The sequence below is a fragment of the Amblyomma maculatum genome, chromosome 9 (genome assembly GCF_055883805.1).
Source record: "Amblyomma maculatum isolate TAMU_Amacu chromosome 9, ASM5588380v1, whole genome shotgun sequence".
NCBI lineage: Eukaryota > Metazoa > Arthropoda > Arachnida > Ixodida > Ixodidae > Amblyomma > Amblyomma maculatum.
In genome coordinates this window covers 48,539,282-48,566,099 of record NC_139352.1, presented here as the reverse complement: position 1 = coordinate 48,566,099, position 26,818 = coordinate 48,539,282, and the positions used below count along the sequence as shown (strand labels likewise).

Here is a 26,818-nt window from a genome sequence, read left to right as displayed (position 1 = left end):
CGGAGCCTACGATACACCGCCATTCCCTTCAAACCGGTGGCAGGCCGCTTCGGGCGCCTACGTCACGAGTTTGAACCGAGTGATGGGAATATTTTAAGATTCAACTGCCTTGGCGATGAATGAGTCTTTGTCAGCATATGTAACTAGAAAGCCCCAGATACTGATTTCTTTTTTGTTATGCATAGAACAGGTTGTAATTTGGATGAAGTGCCCCTTCAAAGCTCTGACAATGCGAAACGTCACGCGACAATCTACGAAATTTTTGGTACTCGTTGGTTGGGTTTTGATTGGAACACTGCTGACAATATCGTTCCTCAAGTTATGACAGATATTTTTGTAACTTTGAAGCCGAGTGACTATTTTCCTTCCGTCTACTTTCGCATAGCTTATATGAGTCATCCGGTATACCGCGGGGTACAAATGGGTATATGTGTATAAGGACGTTTAGACGTTGCACGTACTGAAACGTATTCAGTGCAAGACCCGGATTCATAACACCATCCGTATTCCTCGTATAATATTAGTCTTTGATGGACTCTTATGTTTGTGGTTGTGTGTCCCGGTTGGCCAGTATACTTTCGTGATTGGCCAAGCCACCACACAACAAAGGAAGCGAGATTTCGGATTTGGGGCCTACTTTTATTCGCCGCATGGTTCGTTTTTTTCTTTGAATAGAGTAACTGTTCTGTTTATTATGTTCGGGTTATAGTTGGGCTTTCCTGTCATTATTTGCAATTCACCGAATGACGCAATCGGGTTAGAGACACTGTCTCATTATGTCAGACTCTTAGACCGTAACGTTAGGTACTCGGCCCACGTACACAGTACTATCCGTCTTTCCGGTCTACTACTTTTGTAGCATGGTTGGGTTGAGTTTATTTCAAAGGAAAACGCACAACGCGAATGTCCTTCCGCCTTCGTCCCCATTGGCTCTCTTTTTTCTTTCTTTCCGACTACTTCCTTCTCTTATATTCCTTAGACGTTTACAAGACGTCATCGGCGATTGCGGTAGTCCCCGCATTGCATTAATGCCATTTTATCTTGTAACAGCCCGCTAAAAACGTTTTCCTGTCTCCTTCGTTCACATCTTCGGCAGTGATGAGACTAGCACCCCATATCGGCGGTTCGCATATTTGGATGCACTTAGCGGCCGAACTTATCGCGAAAGCTTGACTGAAAAAATTTCTTGAGGTTTGAATTTAAATATATATCTGGGTTACTATGGGTGGGGTCCTGCAGTCCAGGGCCTCAATATAACTTTTGCCGTCTTACGGGCCCTGCCAGTCATCTCCTGCTGGTATCCAGTTGTGTTGATGGACCGACCAATGAGTCAATCATTCGACCACGTGACGCGTTTTCACGTTGGAACTTTTCCATGTGTGGATCCCTAAATTTCAGGAGTTTAAACTGCACAGCACCGTTGCACGGGGAAGTATTCATTCAAGCCAAAGTTCAAGATATCTAGCCAGAAAAATCCAGAGCATCGATTTTCACCAGCAAAGGTTGGATGCAGTTTGCCAGTGTCCCTTTAACGCTGAAGAAGCTCTTCATTCTTTGAATGACGTCAAAGGTTTCAGTATTCCTTACACCACGGCAGTGCCCCTGTCTTACTGTCTTCTGCGGGGGCAGCAGCGTCGGCGCGTAGGGCGATAACTGCAGGCATAGAATGGGGGCGTGTCGACCTACTTGACACAAATACGCGCTCGCAGTACTCGTTCCGGGGGGGTTAGTAGGGGGGAGGTTACGATAGTGGGGCGGTCCTTGCAGAGTCCCACCTCTTTCCTGGCTTCCTCCGCCCTCCGCACGTGCCGTCTTTTCTTTCCAAATATGAGGCCGCTAGTGGTTTTTGATCGTTCTGTTTTCTTTATCTTTCCATGCGGGCGTTTACTGCATCTACTGTCGGCTCGTCTTCTTTGTGTTCCCCTGCATGTGCGCACTCGTGGTAGGGGCACTGAGGGAGTGGAAGGGAATTTCTCTCCCTAGATACTCTCTCGTCTATAGCACTGACCGTTGCTGTTGTTTATCCCTCCCCATAAAAGCTTAACACAGTTCATAGCTTGACGGTGCCGCTGGATGGCCGCTGGAATGTAGACTGATCGCCTAGACACGTGGCACGGTTTCCTTTTTAATCATTTCTTTTCTCTTTGATCGCCAAGAGCAAACTGGCATCCGGAAATCGGGTTTGTAACGACGAGCATTTGAAATATAGCACCGCGCCTTGTGCTGATATCCGCGGGTTCAGGTAAAATGAGCTATGCAGTGCCGACAGTTTTGTTGTTTCTACTGCTGTAGGGGTGTGTGTGTTTGTGTGTGTGTGTGGGGGGGGGGGGGTGAGATTCCTAGTTTGTGTCTTCTTCCCGTTCTGCTCCATCGTTCTTTCTCCTCTACCTCCTCTGCTCCCTTCCTTCTCTTCTCCATTTTTCACCAATTCCCAGCGCTTTGCTTTCTCGACATTGGTAAGGTTCCTTTGCTGACTAGGAATTGCTCTATCTACAAGCACTGCAGTTATAACAAGCTCTTCACACACACACACACACACACACACACACACACACACACACACACACACACACACACACACACACACACACACACACACACACACACACACACACACACACACACACACACACACACACACACACACACACACACACACACACACACACACACACACACACACACACACACACACACACACACACACACACACACACACACACACACACACACACACACACACACACACACACACACACACACACACACACACACACACACACACACACACACACACACACACACACACACACACACACACACACACACACACACACACACACACACACACACACACACACACACACACACACACACACACACACACACACACACACACACACACACACACACACACACACACACACACACACACACACACACACACACACACACACACACACACACACACACACACACACACACACACACACACACACACACACACACACACACACACACACACACACACACACACACACACACACACACACACACACACACACACACACACACACACACACACACACACACACGGCGCACATTTTACAGATACTCTGAGCCGCACAGTAAAGCCTGCCGCCTGCTTGTCCTCTCCCGCTGGCTTCGGCGGTTTAACTTCGAGCACTATTTCGTTTTTGTTGTTGTTGGTTGCCTCTCGTAATATATTTCCAGCCGTTTCCAACACAACCTTTACTCGACGCGGCGTCATTTTATGTCGTTCTTTCTTTTCTCCCTTCTATTTCGCTTGTTCCTCTACCAAGCCGGCTCGCCCTCTTTTTTTTTTTAATTGTCTTTCGCTGTTCGAAGGCACGTGTGGGCGCGGTGCGTGCGAACTACCCCTGCGCATCCACCGCAGCTCGCCGCGTCTCTCTTGCTGGCCGACCAGATTGTGCGCTCCATACTTAACGCTAAAGAAAGGAGGAGAGTGGAGGGAAAAAGAGGTAGGGCGAGAGAAAGAGACACCGCTCTCGTTCTTCTTCCGTGGCCAGTCGGCGTGTTGCTGTCGTACGGTAACGCCATCGCGGTTGCTACGTGCCGGCTCGACGGACGGCGGCCTCGGCGGTAGCGGCTCTGCCTTGTCCTCCGAGTCGCCAAGACAGGGCTTGCGGATGCGGAGCTTGCCTGGCCAATGTCGCTGACACGGGCGTCGATTGGTCAAAGTCGTTGTAAGCCATGCCTTATGATAACGAAGGGAGCAGAAAAAGAGACATATGCGCAACGAACACGCTAAACGACTTTGTAAACGGGTGTAGACACGCATTCGTACTGAATTAGCTTGCGGTTTTAAAAGTATTGTGATGTGCTTGCCTTTGCTTTTAGTCGTCTTGCGAGGGACCCTTTCAAAGTTCATGGCATATGCATAACGCGGGGGGGGGGGGGGGGGGGGGCGTTTGGCGCAGACACGAGCAGTATTGCACAGCTTGCCCCCCATCTTCTTAACCGTCCTCTTATTCCAAGGTCACGTTGAGAAGCTTGTATCTTATGAATATAGCGGAACACTGCGCTTTCGCTGCGTTTTAATGTTACCTTTTTTTTTTAGTCCTATTTCATAAAAATTGAAATACATGTAATATTTGAGGGCTTCTTTACCTCCTCTCTTCCAAGCCTACCTTAATCACTTGGATAACCTAGCATGCTACCTAGGCAATCATGCATAAGGTATTCGCTTCTAGGAGAAGCTTCGTTTTATCGGCCGCATTTCGATGGAGGCGAAAAGCAAGGCGCTCGTGTTCTGTGCGATGTCAGAGTTAGTGAAAGGACTCCATGTGGTCGAAATTTCCAGAGCCCTCCACTACGGAGTCTCTCGTAGCCTGAGTCGCTTTGGGACGTTAAACTCCCTTAACAAACAAACTTCGTTTTGTTTATATAAAACTGCAGCTGACCAGTATGCACGACGATATATCGTTAGCCAAGTGCCCTCCAGCAAAATTTAGACTGTCAGAAATATGTCATGGAAACCTTAGAATGCTTTTACGGGCAGAGAATAAATATATAGGGGCACTTAAGCTCCGTCTATAGGTATATGACGCCATCGCGTTAAAGGGACCATGAAAAGTTATTTACTAAAACTAGAAAACGCGCACGAGCAATAATTATCCGATCAGTCTTCTCCACAACACAAGATTTTTTTTAAGCTAGTATCAATAACACCGGAGATATCGGCAGTCGAAAATGACGCATCCTCTCTCCCTCAACTCGGCACTCGCCGGCGAGCAAGAAATAAAAAAGTAACACATGTCTCAACAGCGCCTGACCGCGCCCCGTCCCGCCCAGATAACTTGGGAGCGCTCAATGATTGGGGGTACCCAGAAAGCCCCCTTGACGTCATCAGAAAGGGAGCAAGCGGGGAGTTGTTGACCAAATCGGTTGCGCGCGGTTGCAGGAGCGCGTTTTAAAAATTATTTGTAAATTATAGGTTACGCGCAGAGCTTTTATATTTGACTCAGATGCTCACAAAGAGCTCCTCTACGGATTTCTTACATTAGAATAAGATAAAATAAAGCATTTCAGTGCCCCTTTAAATGTTATCGACTCGTTCTCCTCCTCGTTTGCACACATGCACTTCGTTGCTCGCGTAGTCACGGATCCTTTTTCTCCCTGTATTATATTCGACGCATACTCATGAGCACACAGTCGTGTAAGGTGCCACATTTCGTGAAAGAACACACGACATAAATGTGTAGATATAAACCTCCTTGTCGGACTCGGGATCTAAGGGTCCCGGGTTCGACTCATATCTCACTCTCCGTAAAGCCCATAAATCTGCCAATTGTTCCACGTCACGTGGTTTCGTGACGTCTACGCAACTCGGCGACCAATCAGTGCGTGTGTGAGGTTGTATGAGAGGCACGGATTAATGGATTAGTGAAGTACGCGTACGCGAACGAAGTCCCGGAAGACGACCGCCGCACAGAGGAGCCACGCGTTATTATACGCTTAAAACGCGTACTTAGAGACGCCTCCCTAAATTTTTTTTTCGCCCATTCCTGGGTTTTAAAAAGTGGTCGCTGTAGTTGTGCCTCATCCTAAAGTACTGCCGTATTAATTGTTTCTCGCCTTCTTTTGCATGGCGAAGAAAAAACAGCGACAGGACGCCTTGTGGCGTTTTCGTTTTGTACCCAAAAGTTTTGGGAAGAAATTCAACCTGCTCAACTTTCCGTGAAGCTGACTTTTCCCACACGTAACCGTCGTTCTGACTTGCATAAGGTCGCCGCCACCGGTGACTACTTGGCCGGGGCCGGAGTGTTTCTCTGAAGCACTAAGTCCTGACGTGACATTAAGTGAGTGCTGCATGCATAGCGAAGTGCCGATACATTGATTCGCTGTTGAACACTGTTCTTTTCTTTTTTTTCTGTTGCAACATATTATATGGCGCCTGGGGAAACTTTCCTCTATGAAAGTAGCTGGAAAGAAGAAGAGCAAAATATTTGTTTGAAATTTAGGGAGCGTAAATCAAGTTACATCTGCCTGTTCAGAGTGCTACAGAAAGGGGGTAATTTATGGCTTAAAGAAAACAGCGAAAACTAGTCGCAGATGTGCATTTCAGCAAGCACTACAGGATGCCGGCCGTTGCCTGGCACGCCCGAAGTGAGGAGGTCATGTGCCGGTTGTTACCGTATACCATGTTATGCCGCCGTGTTCCGCGGCAACGTCGGGGAGTCCTGTGTTTTGAGCGTGCCGTGTGCCCTATTGCGGTGTGCGCAGGAAGATGACCGCATGATGGACCATGAAGCAGAGCTCGAGGCAGCCATCAACCTTTCGACGGGCCAGACGACGGCTGCCGTGCGCGCCTCCAGCGCCACCCCAACCACCAACGGCGTACCCCACGAGGACGTCGCCGACATCACAGCTCAGGTCCGTACCTTCTCCTCCTCTCTCTATAACTCTCTCGGGACAGCGGTCTTACAAACATGCACTGGAAGCAAAAAAAAAAAAAAAAAAAAAAAAAAAAAAAAAAAAAAAAAAACGTAATCTCCTGTCCTGTCAGTGCATACATGGTTCACCTGACATTTCTGGATGCAAGAAATTAAGGTCACCTTCTTTACTGCTTGCTGGCACATTCGGAGTGGCAAAAAATGTGTTGCTTGCGTGTCTGATTTGGGCCGAAAACGTCTCCGTACACGCACGTGTGTATTGTGGAGGCAGAATTGTCCGGAAAGCTTGCATGTGCGGGCCCTGCTGCCGGAGGTTGTAGGTCCGCTTTAAGTCGGCCGTTGAATGTGAATAAATGCAGACCCGCTTGCTCTGGCGAGTAGTATTTGAACGAGCTGGCTTCTAGAAGCACATGCAGTAACGCATAGTCATTGCTTTTCACACGTCCCTGCGTTACCTTTGTCCCTATTAGTATGCGAGTTAATTTACCGTTGTTGTAATACTTATTTTTCAATTTACTAATTTCAGGAATTAGTCAATCCTAAAGACGAAGAACGTCGTTACGATTTGTCAATTCGATCATTATTTTGGTAAATTGGAGTGCTTTCAATTTGCTAAAGCGCTGAAGATACATGTGTAGTAACAACTGTTTGTAATTGAAAAAGAAAAGGCTAAAAGCCATTTTGAATAGTGACATTCTTGGAATATAGAGTGGGGGAAGGGGCGGGGAGGAGGAAGATAGGACTTCCATTCGAGGCTAGTTTTTGGGGTAAGGGAACGGCAAATATGGAAGCGCTACGAGATAGTGGGCGATCTGCTGCTGTCATTTTGCGCGGCGAAATAAGATACAAGGTAAGATAGTGCTTCGCTTATGCTCGCCACACTTTTCGACTGTACCACGAAGAGAAAGAAAGTCATCCAGTGCATTAACCATCCGCCCGTTTAACATAGAAGTAAATATAAATGAATTTTTTTTTACGGGGCGGAGAACCTCGCATTCAAAGCTGGTAGCACTGGGTGACTCGTTCACTGTAGAGCTCGTCTCTGTGTTACGCGTTCTCGAGGACGTGAGCCCAGCGAGGCCAGATTCAAGCGGGAGAGACCTACCACGTGGAACAAAACGGTGTCGTCTCCGTTCTTTTTGTCACCGGTTGGAGGAGGAGGCGCACGTAGGCTCCCTCACTCAGCCTGCGAGCGAGCGAGTGAACAAGCTCCGCGCACTCTTCCGCTTAGCGCAGCTTGCACTTCGCGGCTTCACCAGCGACGACGACGCTGTTACTACGCGGAGGTGCATCCCAGGGGATGCGTCACGACGGCCGCGCGCTGTGTCAGAGCAGTGGCGGCCCAGAGCGGTCGCTCCAGAGCCGGCTGCTCATGTCTCTCCCTCTCTCTTTCCTCCTCATTTCGCGTTTCATGACGTCGTCGTCTTTTCCGCGCCAGCCCAGCTGAGTGTGAGGTGAGCCATGCCGGCGCACCTCCAACGAAGGGAGCGCGGCTCGCTAGCCTTGGATTCCGCGACGACGCGGGCGTGTGGGCCAAGGTCGCCGCGCGCAGCCGCTTGCCGGACCTTCCCTCCTCCTTGCCCCCTCTCCTACAGGGCTCGCCCTCTCAGACGGAAGGGGCTTCCCTCGTGTTACAGCCGGCACCCCTCCCCGCTCTCTACGGTGAAGCTCACCACACTGTAAATCTCTTACAGGCGCTTTTGATTCTAATTTGAGTCTCGCCTGATTGATAGTCGCGAAAATGCGAGAGCTGGGAAAAGGGGAAATAGCCAGACCTTTGCGCGTATATCGGAACATCCGTCGTGTACTCCTAACCCATTAAATCTTGACGCTTGTATCAGCCACGTGTTGCCCCTATCTGCCTTATAAATAATTAAACATGTATCGCGGCTCTTAAAGTTTCCCGTGGTCGTTAAAGAGCATGCCAGAATATTAGTGAGGGAAAAGTCGCATTGGCGCAGCTTTATCGCCATGGGAGCTCTTCACAACGTACCGTCTTGTGGTATTATACGGAGAACTCTGAGCCCCACTATGCCTATGGCCGTAGTTTGTGTCCCCGCAGAAGCAGAGCTGGCGAATTGGCTATCGGTGGCGAATATTCCTTGGTTTCGCAAGGGTTTCCGACGACGAAAGAGAGCCGTCTGCTGTGTGTGTGTATGCGTGTCGCTTCCTTCTCCGCCTTCTCGAAAGCATACGCTACAGCCGCGCGCCACTGCGGACATCCTTACGAAAGAAACATTGAAAAGAAAACGAACCAAACGCTGCGCTGCCGTCCGGTCTCCCGTTCTAGCGCGGGCTACGCCACAGTACTTTAGGCGTCCCCCTTTCGTTCTTAACCAACTATCACTGCCTGCCTTGCTCCACCACTGATGCTTACCCTCCTTCCCGAGCCCTGGTCCTCCTTTTTCTCGGCTGTATTGCTAATCAGCTCGTTTTTCCGCCCCTTGTTTTCCTGTGTGCGAGTCTGCGTCGCGCTTGCAGCAGCTAAAACCGACTTCACCCCATCCTCTCCACTTCTACACTTCGCAAGCACGGGCCGTCCTGTTTTGTGCGTTGTTTACAGGCCCGCCGCGTCGCGCCGGAAATGGGGCAGGAAATGAGATAACAACATCCACGGACCTTCTTCTCCCTCCCTCATCTACAAGGCGTCCTCGGTGCCCGCCTTCTCCTCCTCCTCTCCGCCCTCCTTTACTGCACTGTATACAGTTGGCACGCATGCAGCGAGCGGCTGGAGCCGATGCTTGAAAAGCTCAGGGTCTCTCATTGGTTTGACGAACGTCACCCGCCGCGTCCTCGTTTAGCTCAGACTCCACCCCTTGTTGTTTGTAGCGCGTCCGGGCAGAGGAGCACAGGTGGGAAACAGCTTGAAAGGCTGAATAGCGGTAATAATAAAAAGGTCACAGTCTGTTGGGGCACTTATGAGCGCGCTGAACTTGCTGCTGCTGCACTTTAACGCATTGTCTCTGCGCGTCCAGCCTCCGGTGGTTCAGTGTAAGCCATGAAGAAGCCGCTACCCCTCCCCGTCTCTCTCTGGAGCTTTTTGCGATTATCGTGCAATGCCGGATTGGAATTTCAGTGACGTAATCTCAGTCATCGAAGATCGAATTTTGGCCTGAGGGCAGCAGCCAGAGAGCGAGCGAATGTAGTTAGCACAGCGCTAGACACAATCATTCTTCGTGCTCCTTTATCGTCTGACCCTCATTTGCCTTACTCCATTTAGCCTAGTGTCACTCCGTTATCGCTTCTCTCCTTGTGGCGCACATTCCGACTAAATTTAGCGTGTCTGTGGCGTTTCGCTTGCTTTCGCCAGCCCTTCCTTCTTACGTGTACATTTCCTCCTCGGCAGCCTATATAGCTGCGTATAGTGTCAGTTCGAGGAATGAGGCGTCTTTGTATTTCCGACACTATGCAGCCATGGTCATCAATTTGGGGCGGCATATATGCTGTGAGCAGGTCGAGTCCTAAAAGAAAAGACAAAAAGAATAAACCTGTTGCTGTCTCCGAAGGGTGGAGAGCTAAAGAGAATAGGAACTTAAAAAAGCGGACGTTGTCTGCCTTTCGCGGCGGCGAGCATATACGGATAGCCTTCTTGGCAGCGTTCCTTCCAAGGGCGTATTTGCTTGTTTGTTCTATTTCAGCGGACCGGACTTCGCTTTTTTTTTCATTTTTTTTTTTTTCACTGTTGTTTCCTTTGCTATTCTTTTACCCAGGTAGACGCGCCGGCGTCTGTCGCTAGGCGCCCTTCGCTTCACCTTTCTCTCTCTCTCTCTTTCTTCGGTTCGTTCTCGTATGTCGCAAAACCGAACGTCTTCTTCCTAGCCGCAAGCCTGTTCGCGGAGCAACTGTTACATCGTCCGAATTCATAACCAGTTTTTTATTTCTTTTTGTTAAAGACGAAGAAGGCTTGCTGCGGTGCCAGACCGGATTTCGCATCTCCGTTATCTATTCTGCCATTTTTTTTTTTACATTATATTTATGTATTTCTTCCTTCCCCCTTCTATCCGTCTCTCTTGTGCACTCTATGCCACGTTGTCCGCCGCCCGTGAAACAAGCAAGAAAACAAACAAAGCGGCCATTCTTGATTCTTGGAACTGAATTAACATCGTCTCGCCTCCTTATCTCTAGTCTAGCACTCATGTCTGCCTCCCCCAGCCCGCCACTCCGGTCTTCACGGTCACGGAGTAGCTTGAACAGGCATTTTCGCAATGAGAGCAAACAAAAGAATTGACGAACGGTAAAAAGGAAAAGAAGAAAAAAAATATAGACGGGGCATAAAGATACGTCCATATGCGTCCCGAACAAAGTTGCTTTCTCAACCGCTCGCTCTTGTGTTCTTTTTTTTTTTTTTTTTCTTTGCCCAGTTTTTTGTTTCTTCTCTGCATGCATTGGAAGCCGGAACCATCCTTACTTGGCACCGTTGCAGTTCAGGGATAAGATCTGGCTAGCAGGAGAGTACGGACAACTTGGCAATAGGCGATTTTTATTTTATTGTTTCTCCGCGTCGGAAGAAACAGCTTGACAGAAGAGAGGCTCGAATGCCCCGTTATTGGAGGTATGCAACTATATAAAAAGATATGCGTGCTCGGTCTTAGATAACGATAGCCGATGAAGCACTGACTATACAAATGTCTGATCAGAGGTGTTGCTGGCTGAATTTTAACATCAGGGCGTTCTGCATCTATCCCGGCCGGATTTGCCAGCGCACCTGGGCAGCTTACGGTTTTCCCCCATGTTATGTGTCGGCGTATTTATTATTATTTTTTTTTTTCAGTATAACTCCACTTCTCGCGACGATCTTATGAGAGCCCAGGTTTATGCATACAGTCCGCGTTTTCTGCTGCAGTGGTGTACTGACTGCCCTTAAACACTCATCTTGTTGAAGTATACGGGATTGCGAAATGGAGACAGCGCTTAACCAGCCCTCCGGAGAAACTGGCTTACTCCCTCATTTCATTTTTTGTTTTCATGTTTTCATTTTTTTTTCCATGTCTCATTCCTTTTGTCCTGTGCGTCGTTTTCGGCATTCAAATCAAATTAAATTTGATTTGATTTGATTTGACCTCGTTCTCGTGAAATGTGCCTCTAGACGGCTTAACGTGGCTGCATTATCTCAGTGCCGTACTATATCGTTCATGATGAGGGCCTTTGCTAACTACTACGTCACACAATGCGACCTGATGCACTTTGACAGCGGGCACTGTTTTCTTAAAAGATGATGTCTGCACTATTTTCCTGCAGTATATATTGAGTGCTTGAAAATAGGTTCCGTCTTATTTTCTGATGTTTTATTTAGAAACAGTGCGTGAACGATTCATTATGCTCCACAGCGCAGTGAACAAAGCGACGAGAGATGAGCGCTGCGAGAACACGAGGATAAGACTACGGCTCTCGTGTCTTGCCCCTTCGGTGCACACTATGGAACATCAAGTAAATTAGCCGTTAAAACGAACCCAGTGATTTTATGCCTGAACACAGTGCTGTGAAAGTTTCGGCTTTAATTTTTTTAATTAGCTGCACGTCGTCCAGGTTGCTGAGGGACAGATTGCCCCGGTCTAGAAATAAATTGTCTGCTTTCGATAAAGGCGGATCATATATAAATGATAGAATGTAAGAGTACTTTCAGTCTCAGGTCGATGTTCCCGTCGAACGTTTAACTAGCAGGACAGTCTCTTGCGTCGTCTTCTTCGTCTGACGTCTTTTTTTACCACGCGCCTTTTGACATACGCTCGTCTTCGTTGCAACAGTCACCGAGCGTTGGTGCGACACTACAACACACACACACACACACACACACACACACACACACACACACACACACACACACACACACACACACACACACACACACACACACACACACACACACACACACACACACACACACACACACACACACACACACACACACACACACACACACACACACACACACACACACACACACACACACACACACACACACACACACACACACACACACACACACACACACACACACACACACACACACACACACACACACACACACACACACACACACACACACACACACACACACACACACACACACACACACACACACACACACACACACACACACACACACACACACACACACACACACACACACACACACACACACACACACACACACACACACACACACACACACACACACACACACACACACACACACACACACACACACACACACACACACACACACACACACACACACACACACACACACACACACACACACACACACACACACACACACACACACACACACACACACACACACACACACACACACACACACACACACACACACACACACACACACACACACACACACACACACACACACACACACACACACACACACACACACACACACACACACACACACACACACACACACACACACACACACACACACACAGAGAGACAGACAGATCTGATCTCTGCGACGACGATCGATACACTAGAATTCAAAAGATATTGTTACAGTGTGTGTGTGTGTGTGTGTGTGTGTGTGTGTGTGTGTGTGTGTGTGTGTGTGTGTGTGTGTGTGTGTGTGTGTGTGTGTGTGTGTGTGTGTGTGTGAAGGAAAGAAGCCAACAGTCGGCGAGGCCAAGGAAAGCATTTGGGATTGTACTTTGTCTTTTTTTTATTTTTTATTTCGGTAATCGCATAAATTAGTAATGTAATCTGTTTTAGGGGCAAGATAATTAAGCACAAAGTAGAAGGGAAAAAAACGTGCTGATGGTAGGAACCGAACCCACGACCTCCGAATATCGCGTCCGGTGCTCAATTCCAACTGAGCTACATCGGCCGCTGTCCCACCTGCTACTTTCTTGGGTATTAATATGTGGCCTATATACGAACCTTGAGAGTGTTCACCAGCGCCACCCTCAACTATAGCGGTGGACGGGGAACGTCCTGTGTTACCACCAGCGTCACGTGGAACGTGATCAAGAGCGAGGGCGAAAGCTGGGCTAGAACCCTCTTACCGCTAACTATGGCTTCAAGACTATATATATATATATATATATATATATATATATATATATATATATATATATATATATATATATATATATATATATATATATATATATATATATATATATATAGGTAGGTAGATAGCAAACTGCAATTACGAGCTTGTACAATGCCATCATCGACTTCTGATAAGCGATTACAGGGTCTATAATAGTTTTCATAGTTTCGGCGTTGTTCTCATTAATGTTTCTTTACGGAGGCACGGGGAAAATAACTTTCTGCCAAAAAATTTATCGCCAACAAACCGCTGCCAACTAAAGGTCGACGAAGATACGTTCAGTTTTAAGATACATTTAATAAAGTTACGTTTAAGTTTAAGAGAGAAACAAATATGTGCAGTTACCCTCAGTCTCTTTGAAAACGCAGCTGTTTGCTCGGACTGGACGAGTCAGAGTTACTCATAGGTGCGGCGGAAAGCGGGGGAGGAAGGTACAGCCTGTCCTGGACGCTCGTCAGGCCTACAACTTTTTTCTTTGCGCTGGGCAGTACGCATTAAGAGGAAAAGAATTACAACGAAAGAGACGCACGCGTGGTGTCATAGTAAAAAAAAAAAAAAAAAAAAAAAAAAAAAAAAAAAAAAACACGTTGTGGCGTAATTGTGCTTGCTTGACTACGCGTAACCCAACGTAATTTCTCTTCTGACAGAAGAAATCAAAATGCAACTCGAAAAAAAAAAAAAAAAAGGAGCTAACTTTTATCGTTGTGCAGTCACCGCCACGTGTCTTGGACGATCGCCCGAGCAGCCTCTCGTAACGTGCTCGTATTTTTTTTTTTCTCTTTCCAGCAATAATTAAGGGCGTTCCGCTATAGAGTTAGCTGCGTAGCCTCTGTCGTTTCCCGAAGATAAAGCGGGCGCATTGGATTTCGACGTTTTCTTCGCAGCCAGCATGCGAAAGTTTTATCATCGGACGGCATTTTAGACAAAGTTTCCTTTACTCGCGCAGCTGCTTCCCACGTCGACTGGGAGTGGTGGCCCGACTCCGCGGATACCAGCAGATGTCGCGCCCTCGGAGTGGAAATAGTGAAATTATGCTACGAAAAGGCAAACGAAGGCCAAAGGCAGTAAAGGGTTGAAGGCTAGTGGAATTTTTCGTCCGACAGCCCGCTGGCTGAGCGCTGAATGCTCTTTGAAGCAAATGACGAATTGCTCACTGAAACAGAATTCGTCTGGAATTTCTTGAAGCGTTAACCAAAAACTCTTCCTCAACGCGAGAGAGCAACCGTGGAGTAGCGCTAGACACTTGACTGGGCAGTTTGTGTGTGTGTGTGTGTGTGTGTGTGTGTGTGTGTGTGTGTGTGTGTGTGTGTGTGTGTGTGTGTGTGTGTGTGTGTGTGTGTGTGTGTGTGTGTGTGTGTGTGTGTGTGTGTGTGTGTGTGTGTGTGTGTGTGTGTGTGTGTGTGTGTGTGTGTGTGTGTGTGTGTGTGTGTGTGTGTGTGTGTGTGTGTGTGTGTGTGTACATGACAGAGAAAGAGAGAGAGAGGTGTGGGAGCTATTCTGAACAACCCCCTCCATCTCTTTTATTCAACATATATTTCAATCCTTATAGTTCGTAGAAGCAAGAAGAAAGAGTTCGAAACAGGTCATTCGTGCTCTAGACAACTGCCGTAAAGAGCGTTGCTTAGCAATAAACTGATTACTAGTATGGAGCTTTCAGCGGTGCAAAGCAATCATCATTAATCAGCCAAGCTCGGAACGCAGCGAGTATGCATTGCGCCATAGATTTGCAATTGTGCCTTTTGAGAAGTAATACATGGTGCGGTAATTTCTGTGTCTTCAAGGACTGCAGGCGAGCTGGCAGTCTGCAGCTTCCTAGAGTTTATTTTGATTTTCATCTAACTAACTGTATTGCATAGGTATAAAAAAGAAGACCTGAACAAGGGTAAATAGGGTACGCCTCAGGTCGCAGATTAGCCAACGCTTCGACAAGTGGACTTGTCTTCCAGACGAAGACAAGTCCACTTGTCGAAAAGTTGGCTCATCTGCGACCTGAGGCGTACCCTATTGTCTGGAAGACAAGTCCACTTGTCGAAACGTTGGCTCATCTGCGACCTGAGGCGTATCCTATTTACCCTTGTTCAGTTCTTTTTTATACCGTGCAAACCATCTTCTTCCTTTCGTTCTACCTGTATTGCATAGGGTTCGGTTTTTGAAAAAAAAAAAAAAAAGAAACGCGACATTCCGGAGCCTTGTCCGTGAGGAGTTCATATTTAATGCTATCTTCCTCGTATCGCTTAGTTTGTATGACGGTCGCTTTAGAGTTCATGCTCGCCTATATCTTTAAGCAACCTTAATTGGTTTGTAGGTTCTTCAGCTCTAAATTTTCGTTTTGGTTCAGTGTCGAGCTAGGATGAATGCTGCTTGCCCTGAGTCTGGACGCGATGCTGCAGGCGTAGTGTAACTTTCCCTGGACTCTCCTTGTGCGCGGTGAAAGCTGTGTAAACTTGCTCTGATATACCATTCCAGCAGTTTGTTCTAACAGACTGTCTTTTTGTCTTCAGAACCGTCTTCTTCATATAGTGTTGTTGCCTTCACAGTCCGAATTTCACTGCACTATCCGTGCACATAAGCTGGCTGAAACTCGCTCAGATTTTTGGTTCTGAAACGAAGATAGGGAGCTGCGACACACATACACACACAAAAGAGGGTCTTTTAATGGTGAAAGCCTACCATTCCTCTCTTATTATTTCCCTCTCATAGTTTGCCTCTTATCGGCATTCGTTGCAATGCTACATATAATTATAATTGGTTTACAGGAAAGTAAAGGCGCAGTATCTGTCACACCCAGTTCTCCGGAAAGTGTGTTTGAACGGCACACCATAGCTCCTGCCGTGTGGCGTTCCTTGGCGCGCGTTGAAGCGTGGGATTGCATATGGCAGAAACGCTGTACAAAAACTAATCTTGCAGAATCTCGCGGAATATGACAGATCTGGCGCACAGATGTCGCGCACAAACCTCACGCAGAACTCTTGCGCACGGGACTTCGTTCCTTAAAAGCCGTAAAAGCTGGAGACGATGAGGAAATTTGTTAATCTTCTGGCGACATGTCACCATCTTCTTCCAATCTGAAATGGTCCGACGGGAGACAGCGTGCGATATCTGTCGTCTAGGTAGGGCGTCGCCGAGGGGGCATGCAGCGCTTCAGCCGGCGCTGTACCCAATACATAACTATAGGACAGTCATTACCGGGACCACGCTACGAAATCAAACTCGCGTGCGCACGCGTGCTCACGCACGACCGAATCGGACTGAGGGTCCCGCCCACCTGGGCGAGCCAGCGAATTCGGTATGCGTCTCGCGTCCGCAGCCCGCGAGCAGTCAGTCACAGATGAGACGCGCACGCGCGAAACAAAACCGAAATGAATAAACCGCGTGTCGCGCGATGGTACGCCATTGCTGTGGTTCGGCGGCTCCGGCGAACATGCGGGGTGAGTGCTTCATGCGTGCGATGATGATCGGTCGTTTCGTTGTCCAGCCGGCTTGTATACAGGGGGCGTTGTTCTGTCTGTCGGACACGCACGATTCGAGCTCCTCTCCTACCCCTCTATCTCGTTTCTCTCACTTTCTCTCGCACAATTCTTGTGACACATGCCGCGTTACTGCTAACTCCACCAACAGCACGGGGATGCGCATCCTTCTCCCCTTTGCTCAGTCCTCTGTGCGCTTGACGTTGCGTGGTGGCCGCGCCCCTGTTCACTTCGCGACTCACGATATGTTGTGCGAAGAGAGAGGAGTGAGGAGGGGAGGGGAGAGGGGACGCATTCGAGGTTTTCAACCTCGAAACCTCGGCGCGCTTCTCGGTCATCCTACGTCCACTCTCCTCCTCCTCTGCACGTAGAGAAAAGCTACCCGCGGCGCGATGTCAGAATACGAAATTTTGTTTTGGGGCCCGCTTTTACCTTTACCCGGCCGTAGAAAGCGAAACGACAACGTTCGAGTTGGCTCTGCTTACCTTTTTCTTTGTTGTTGTTTTTGACCTCCGTCGGTAATTTGCACTTGTCCGGCTGTTTTACTTGTTTGCGACGGTGTATTCATGCTCGTCACCCTCCGTACCCCACGCCGTGTGTGTCTCCACCACCACCATTGCTCATTCTTCTCGGACAGGATCATTGCGCGTCTGATTCATATGCACCCCGTATCCGTGCGTTGGTTGGTGGCGCAAAAAAAAAAAAAAAAAGCGACGGGAAGCGAGGGAGGTTCGCGTTCAGCTGCCGTCTAATTTGTGTCTCGCCTGCACTCCTTGTTTTCGCCGAAATAAAAGCTCAAGCTGATACGTTATCTGGCTGTCATTTTCTGTCTCCCCATTTTCCACTGCCACGGCATTTGTCGAAATCCCATCGGTTTTGAATTTGTTCCCAGATCAGTGCCAGGCTTCTCACAATAGAGGATTTATTTCGTAGGGTTAAATTTACATTTTTCTTTGCACAACGAACGTGCTCTTTCCTTTTTCTTCTTTACTTGTTAGGCGTACTACGCTATATGAAAAAAAAAAAAAAAATCTAGCGATTAGCTGCAACTTCTTGGAAGGTAGTTCACATTTATTGCGCGTGCATCATCTGGTTTCCGGTCCCAGCTCTGCAAAATGTGGTCTTAAGAAGTCAGCTAGTGCGCATCGAGATGATTTTGCTTCTAGTCTTTCATTAATACTGCACGGTAATACGCTGTATTCTGTCTCGATTCCGGTTCTTGGTTTCTGCAATTTATCATTTACATTTCTTCTAAAGTCGCCATCTTGCGAACTTGCTTTGTCATGAAGTCGCCAAAAATGGCCGACATATACTTGTGTAAAGTTTCGTTCGTTTGTCCATGTCCATTTGCTAAACGTCATTCAGCGCATCTGCTGTCTTACGCATGCAACTCCTTCATTCTACAAGATGCTTCCCCGTTGTCATTCTTTCCTGTAAAGGTTGCTATGTTGCATGCGCACTAGTACTGCAGAGAAACAACTTTTACAGGGACCATTTCCCTGTTTTCGTCTATTGTGAACCGCCGTCTACTGTGAAGCCCCGACCCTTAGTGTGGGTGTGCTTCCATCTTCTTTCCCACCTGTTCTGTTAACTGAGTCATATTTTTTCGTTCTCTAAGAACACCGCATCTACAGCTAATATAATCAGCACGGCTTACCCAGAGTACTAGTAACAATACATATCCCGGTACAAACATGGCGGCACTTTGAAGAGGTTGTAACGGAAAACTTCCGGTGTGTACGTTTCGCTGGTGAGATTGTGATCCCAGTGGGACGCCGGATGTGTCCTCAGAGGCGGGTGCTCTGATGACGACATGGAAATCGTTGTCAGTTAGCAGCGCTAATTTCCAGCTAATTTTCAGCTCCGGAGAGAGTCTCGCATGCGAAAATCACTCAGAATAAAAGAGCAAATTGATCAGTTGTTTTCACATCGTGTGCCACGTACTGCAGCTTACTGTGTATTGAACCCGCGGTCATTAGTTATCAGTGTCTGACCTTGCCCTTGATGTTTGGCTGTACGCTTATTATCTGATGGATATTAATTTATTGGCCATGAACTGTTTTCCGGGCCTCCCAAGTCGCAGGACTTGGAGTCGTAGGACATAATTAATTAGATGACATGGAAGTGCTACACGTTTGTAACACCCAGTTGATGAGTGACAGAATGGGGCACATATCCACTGATTTATCGTTTGCCTAAGCAAACTCTCGCTCAATTCTTCGAACTCAGTGGGACGCCGAATTCTCGCGTAGCAAATGAGTGGCCGACTGGGAAGAGAGGAAGGAGGCAGAGATGACAGAGAAGTAACGGAGGAGCAGTACTGCGAGGTCTGTGTTGTCGTGGGTTTCGAGTTTGTTCAGCGCGCCAGTACTCCCCTCCCCATGGCAATGGGAGAGAGAAGCAGAACCAGCCGACACTGGGAAAAAGAAGAGACTTTCTCCTCCTGGCCGCTTGAATGATGCATCGCGTTCGTCCATCGGGCGCGCGCTGTTTGCACTGCCTAGGCATACTTATCGATTGCACACGCGAGCCTCATGCGACCCCCCCCCCCCCCTTGCGCGTCGCGGAGGGACGTGGGGGACACGTGTGGCCTGAACGCCGGCCGCCTGTCCACTAGGTTATTGTATTTTCTGTTAGGCGCCTCTTCTGTCGTTTCTTTTTATGACGCACTGTCGTCCTTTCTTTCTTTCTTTCTTTCTTTCGTTCCTACCCATACGTCTCTTTTCTCTCTAACCTACTGGTTGCTGGGACGACTCTGTTTGTTCTCCTGGCTCTTCTGTGTGTTTCCTTATATCTTGATTTTTTTCAGTGTTTACTCTTTTATCTCTGTCTTCTATTTATTTTGTTTTGCTGGTTCCTATGCTGAGCTGTCATCAGGCGGCGCAGTTTGCTCGAGTATTTTTTCTCCCCTAGTTCTGGTTGCTGCTTATTTGCGCTTTCTTTTCTCCCTAACCGCTCTTCTTAGAACTCGCCACTCCACTGGTGCTGGACGAATGTGCCGTCACGTGTCTGTCGAGCAGTGGCTTGCACGCGACATTTTCTTGCTTTCTCTTTTTTTTTTTTTTTTTCTAGACGCGTCTCGTTTAACCCTACGACACGGTTAATGGATTTTCACCCGCCAAAGCAGCAGAGCGAGCTGGGGCATTCCGTGTGGTGCGAAGCTTCAGAGAACCGTCGACCGCATGGGGATTATTTCAGTTCGGCAGACGTAACCGGGTTCGAGCCTGCGAGCTCATTCTCAACAGCTTAAAGCCAGCAAGCCACCCAGTGAGGTAGAAACAAGATAAATTTACTGATGTCGCCAAGTAACTTTCGGCCGAGCTGTGGGATAAGCACGAAGGTGGGACAGCATTACCAGACAAATTTTGGGGAAATTATGTGCTACAGGACGGAAGGAAGTTCTTACTAAATTATTGTTTTCTCTTTAAGTAGGGCTTAAAATCGGATCCACTAGTCAGGGTATATTTCCATTGCACACGGGGAACATGAGATGAAAACAAACCGCATTGATGGAAGGAAAATAAATTCGGATTGAAGAAAAGGGGGGACAATAGAGAGAGGAAGGTATTTGCAAGAGGGAAGGAACTGGAAAGAGGGAGCACGCTAAAACCGCACCCCTGGCATTGGGGAAGAGAAACAAACTTCGTCGGTCGTATTTCTCGGCGCCATCAATAGAGGGCGTGCTTTCCGCCCGCCGTTCTGAGAGCGCGCCCACGTTTGAACAGCACGTGGTGCGAGCGCAGTGCATTTCGATGGTTGCCCTTACTTTGGTGTGTGTCTCTCGATGCTGCCTCTGGACCCTTGTGATTTTGGAACCCGCCGTGTGTGAAAGAAAAGTGTTTGTGAGCTTCTGGTGGTGAACAGCATTCCGCTTCCTTCAGTGTGCCGTGTTTGGAAGCTTTTGTTCGAGTGACTTGATCGAACATCCGCTGTGGACGCATTTATAAATTTTGGGTCGCATCAGATTGCCTTCGAGAACAGCGTGCAAGGGCAAGTGGAGATGTTATCGCCACTTTTGGGAAATTGCCATTCTTATGGCAAAGTTAAACGGAGAGCTCTGAACGGCGATTCTGCAAAGGCTGGACGCGTTCAAACATATTGAAGACCGTCGCTATTGCGTCGAGTCTTTTTTTTTTTTTTTTTCTTTTTTTCATGATGACTGATACAGTTGTCCGAAATAAGTTCCTACATTTGTAAGTCGTTATTTGAGAGATGAGCGACTGAAAAGTCATCATCCTTACCTTCAGCTCTCATTCGTGATTGCAAGAAAATGAGACCGCCTATGACTTAGAGCTCCGTATTGCCTTGGGGCTTTAGTTGCTTAAGTGGAACTGCGAGCTTATGGAAACTTATGAGGAATTGGTCGTTAAGCGTCGCAGAAATCGGTGTCGAAAACTGTTCACTCTCAGGAAGAATCGAAGAGAGAGAACACGGAGAACGAATGCAACGGGACGTTCCGCGCTCGGACAGCGGTGGTGTCGAAAATCGTTCCAACTCTGAAGTGCCGCCTGGGCAGCTCACGTAAGTTTTCAGTGATTTTTCTCGTTCCTAATTTGAGGGTCTGAGCGTGCAACTGCCTCACTCTTTTCCACGTGCTGTTTCCCTCGCTGATAGATGTTCGTGCGCCGCTAGCGTGTGTATTTATAGCCTGGCTTAATTCATGACTTACCATTTTTCCAGTGCCGTCGTGGTTCCGCCTTCGCTTCCAATTTTATTCCATAGTGTGGTATACTGACCTGATTTACAGTTACATTCCCGCTCCGAGCTTCCGGCTGTTACCAAACATGCTCACTTTTCCAAGCCTTCTGTTAAATTAAGCTAATAGTTGTATCGTGTCACGTGAATTATTTTATTCAATCACTTGAAAAGATGATGGCGGGCTGTCACTGGAGCATAACTATTACAACGCGTCCTGTAATACTAGAGCGCACTGGCGTGCTTCACGACGTCCGGTATAACCACACAAGCGGTGATGAACAAGGGGAAGCACGAGCGCAACAGAAACGTGAAGCTGAGACGCGGAGGCTAAAGAAAATGGTTCTACTGAAATTGAGGACAGCGCAGGGGGCTATGGAACGAAAAATGGTAGGGATAACATTAAGAGATAGGAAACGGGCAGAGTGGGTCAGAGAAATAACTCAAGTTACAGACATTCTAGTAGAAATTAAGAAGAAGAAATGGACATGGGCAGGACATGTAGTGCGAAGAGAGGATAACCGATGGTCGCTTAGGGTAACAAACTGGATTCCAAGGGAAGGAAAGCGTATCAAGTGACGACCGAAAATCAGGTGGGCGGTTGTGGTTAAGAAGTTCGCAGGGGTCAAGTGGATGCAGCTAGCACAGGACCGGGTTAATTGGAGGAATATGGGAGTTTCCTTCGCCCTGTAGTGGGTATAGTTCAGCTGATGATGATGACAACAGAAGCTAGCTAGACTCTAGTGGAACACAGCGCATTTTTAGGAAATGCTATCAATTAAATGTCCTGTCGCAGAACATCTAGATGGCTGGCAGTTTCCATTTTCCTTCTTCCATCTAGCTGTCACACTGAGTTTCTCATGTGCACTTGCCCCTGACGACGTCGCCTTTGCTGTGCGTAACATCCATCGCGTTATTGCGGGTAGGCGGCTCCAACTTGGCCGGTGCGTCACGTGTAAGCGAGGCGCAGCAGCGTCCGTAGATCGGCGAGGACACCGCGCGCCGCTTACACGAAATGGGCGGCATTGTTCGCCATATGGTCCGCCACTGTCGCCGTAAACAGTGAGTCACTATATAGCGGACGTCTCCTCCTTCGGCTCAAGCGGGTGCGACATACTCGCCTCGTATGGAAATGCTCCGTTCTCTGGCTTTCTCCGAAGCGATCCATCCTCTCCTAGCCGCGCGTACTCTTCGCTGTATACCTTTTCACTCTGGGCGCTATGCTTCGGTCGCTTAAACTTCCCATGTCACGCACGGCTCGCCGACGATCTGTTGTGCTTTCGCGTGAGCGAACGGTTCGAAAAAAAAAAAGCCTGCGCATGTTAAAGACACGAACAGAGGCGATGTTGTTCGCTATGTGTGCGTTCGGATGAGTTTCGCATTTTGGACGACCGACTGTTCCCTCTTCTCCCTACCTATACTGCCGCACTTCGTACGTCCGCGCTCTGTTTCCTATGGATGCATGCTCCGCTTGGCATTCTTACGATTTCCCCGAAAGGGGCGGAATCGGATTGTGTTTACGGCATTCCTTTCCCGAGAAACTAAGCCGTCCGCGTTACTGCATAATGTGTATACTTCAACGCTTCCTTTTTCACTTAACAAACGGTCGTCTTCGTTGCTTTTTGGTACGCACTGGCTTTTTTTTTTCTTTTCATATGACTTCGGCTATATTTATGAGCGCGTCTGTAGCGTTCTTTTTTTATATTTTCTTCATTTTTACATGCGTGACATCCTCGCCGTTATTGCATGTATTCATCAAAGCTCCAAACGGGCTGTCTTTCTACCGTTGTTTAACTTGTACCGTCATCACGCGCGCATGCACGTAAACAACGACGCAACGACATACACACACACACTGTAACAATATCTTTCGAATATCGTGTATCGATCGTCGTCGTAGAAATCTTCCAGCGAAAGAGAGTAAGTGCGGTAGATCATAACTATAATGTGCTTAGTGCATGTACTATCAGCGTATTTTATTATTAGCGGGCAAACAGTACATGCTGCGAGGAATAGAGTTCCGGGTTTGTTTCGGGTGCTTCACGTTTAAGTATTAGCCGTTACTGCGTTGCACCCAGGTCGCCGGTTCCTTACTCTTTGTTGAGATCTGTATGCCGGCCCTCGACTGGCGTGTCCACGTACTGGTGTCCACGTAGAAAGCTCGCGTGTGTTGTTCTAGTAACGCAGGCTTATATAAACTAACTTAAGAGAACATGCAGTCGTAACAGCCAAGCAGGACATTTAAGATCAGTTAGAGTATCTGACTCACTGCTCCGAAATTGTGGCGTTTCTGACGGCCACTTGAAACCCTTCAGCACAAAACCAGGCTGTACCGAATAACGTGACTTTTCAAGCACTCCGCAAATGGCAAAAAATTTTGGCTCGCAATCAAATGTTATTCCTTAGCATACCACCACGTCATCTCCCTTCGAAAAAAAAAAAAACAGTCATCACGGAACCTTTTCTTTTTTATTCCCCAAAAGTCTTGCACAACACTGAAGAAGAGAAAAAACTGGGCCGGCAATGGTGCCAGAAGGTGGCCACTAAGCGGCCCTGATAAGTTTTTCGAGGGTCTTTCCGGCAGTGACCAAGTTGTTTGCTTTCCGTTTGCACGGGCGATGCCAACAAAGTCGAGGGCAGGCTGCGGAATCGCCGCCAAGAGGAGGAGTGGGAGAAAGAGACGAGATGAACAGCCAGCCTGCCGAATGAAAACGCGTTCCCTTAGCGGACGACCGCCCGTTGTTCCAGCCTCGCCACTCTCACCCTGCAGACCGTCATCCACTGTGTCCTAGCAGCTTCGTGCAAGTTTTTCCCTGTGGAAATCAAAACTCGTTTCAATAAGCAGCGCTGCCTCCTCCCCTTTGTCCCGCCGTCCCCTGCGCAGCTCCCCATTCTTCGCGATTCGTTCGCCTTTGTTTCTGCTATGTTCGGAAGTCGCTTTGCACTCTCTGGTACACGTTTAGCTTCTTTCGCGTGGTTTTCCTTGACCGCTTCAAGTTTTTCTTCCTTCGGTTCCACTTCATCGAAGCTCCTTTCTCCTTCCTCGGACTGGTGTGTGTGTGCCTGCTTCTAAAGTGCGCTATCGCCAACAACCAGGAAAACAAAATATCCCATCCCTGCATGAAGATTTAAAGAAATAAGCAACAGTCAACTAAGGACAGTGGGGCATGTGTGAGAAAGACTCGAACAAAAAAAAATACAGCCAACGTTTTCCGCCGGCGTTCCCATTCTGATGCCGCTGCCAACAAGGTACTGAAACTACAAACTTCAACAAAATAACTTTCCCTCCAAGGGTGGTTGAGGGGACGCAGGGGAGGGACGAATTGCTAAAACGGACGGTCTTCCTCCCCGAAAATACCTTGCGGTCAAGTAGTTCGCACTCTTACGCCCAGGGGGCGACTCCTTCGGGTCGCCGATGGCGATGGGGATGACCATCCCATCACGAGGAATCTGGAAAACAACAAATTAAAAAGGCAGAAGAGAGCGGAAAGCCTCGGGGGAAAAGGAGGTCCTCGCAAACGCAGACCGCGCTCATTTCCCTCTTCTCTGCTCTATATCTGCTTTCTTTTCCTTCGAGGAATGAGATGAAACTGCGACCCACTGCTGGACCTCCCGTTTGGCCCCTGGGGGTCGATTTGCCATCGGCATCGACGTTCCCCGTACGCAACTACAAACAGACGTACCAAGTAGCGTTGACTTGGTCCTGGCTGGTGCGTGTAGAAGTGTAGCGCTAGACCGCGCGCTCTTGAACGTCGAATGTGTGTCCGCCGCGCCGTCTGTCGGCCGCCACTGGGACACATCGTATACAACAACGCGGTGCCTCTGACAGTGGAACTGTCCGCCCCCTCGGCAGAGGGAGCGCGGTGCCGTTTTTCTCGCGTATTGCACCTTGAAGGACAATAAGCAAGGCTGTTCAATGAAATTGAGACAAGTACAGCCGCGCTGAGAAGATCCAAAAGTGGCCACAGCAACTCATTTGTGTTTGGCAGCCGTCCGACCTAGTAAAGTGACTCCCTCTATCGCCCAGCTATGAACGCCGTAATGGTGCGAGGTGTCTTGAGTGGGTGGCGTAAAAAGTTTTAGGCCGGACGGGCCAGGTTTCTCACTCTCTTTTTATCGAGCGTCTGTGCGTCTCTTATCCTTGTTCCTTCTCGTTCCCTGTTTTTGTAGCGCCACCTCTCTTTTGGCAGGGGAGAGTAGTCGAAGGTGCCGCAGCTATGGACAGAGCTAGAGCTATAGTTTGTGCCTTTTTGAATCCCGTCGTCTATCCCGCGGCCAGGGAGGAGTCGGAAGTCCTTCCCGAAGATGAAATATGATCCAGAATGACCGTCACTTCGCGCCCCCCGGCGACCTGGAGGCTCTGGATAGATTTTGCTCTTTCGCGCCAACGGAGAGATCATTTGTAGCCGTGGTGATTGAAGGTTTATCCTGAAGTTGTGGGCGGAACAAAACTGGCTGTTGTCCATTTGGTTGTTGGTTGGTCCTTCGCTGTCGAACTGAGACCATATGCGCGGTGTATGTGCGGTGCGGTTTTGTTGTTTATAGCGGCCAAGTATAAGCGTATTCCTTTCCTTTTTGTCCCGTTCCATTTCTTTCTTTTAAGGCGAAAGCCTTTAATGGCTCATGCTATCGTGGACAAAATGTATCCTGCTTTTCCGACGTTCTGATTGGCCGAGGCGGGATGACGTCATAGAGACATCGACCAATCACAGAGCGCCACCACAGTATGCGCGAATGCGTGCCTTATATGAACATATGACAATCAATGATCAAATAATGTTTAATGAATTAATTATTAACCGATAACTAATTAAGTCATTCAATAGTTAACTGACTAATTATAAATAATTTTAATTCATATTTACCTAAATACTAAATAATCAATTACAAATTATTGCCATTTGCGTAGTAGAATGCGGCGTTCAGGCTTTCGCCTTCACTACATTAGTCGCTAAAGTCCCTCGTATTTTTTTCTTTTCTTTCTTTTTCTCTTTCTTCCTTTCTTTATTTTACCATTGGACATCCCAAAGGCGTCACCTTCTATGGTAAACGTTGGGTCAGTTGTGGAATTTCTAGTCACAAAAACTCACTCCGAACACAACTAAACCGGACGCTTTGAGAATAGCGATTCTCAAAGGGCGAGTCCAAATACT

At 48.1% G+C, this 26,818-nt stretch overlaps 1 protein-coding gene across 10 annotated transcripts in view; it reads left to right on the top strand.

Moving 5' to 3' along the window:
- LOC146179013 (uncharacterized) overlaps positions 1-26,818 on the top strand; it is a 449,427-nt gene that overhangs the window by 361,270 nt on the left and 61,339 nt on the right. For all 10 annotated transcript variants that reach the window (XM_084578711.1, XM_084578709.1, XM_084578708.1 and 7 more), the window contains one exon: positions 6,268-6,417. In XM_084578711.1, the coding sequence (XP_084434837.1) occupies positions 6,280-6,417 (138 nt within the window). In that variant the 5' untranslated portion in view covers positions 6,268-6,279. The remainder of the gene's footprint in view (positions 1-6,267; positions 6,418-26,818) is intronic.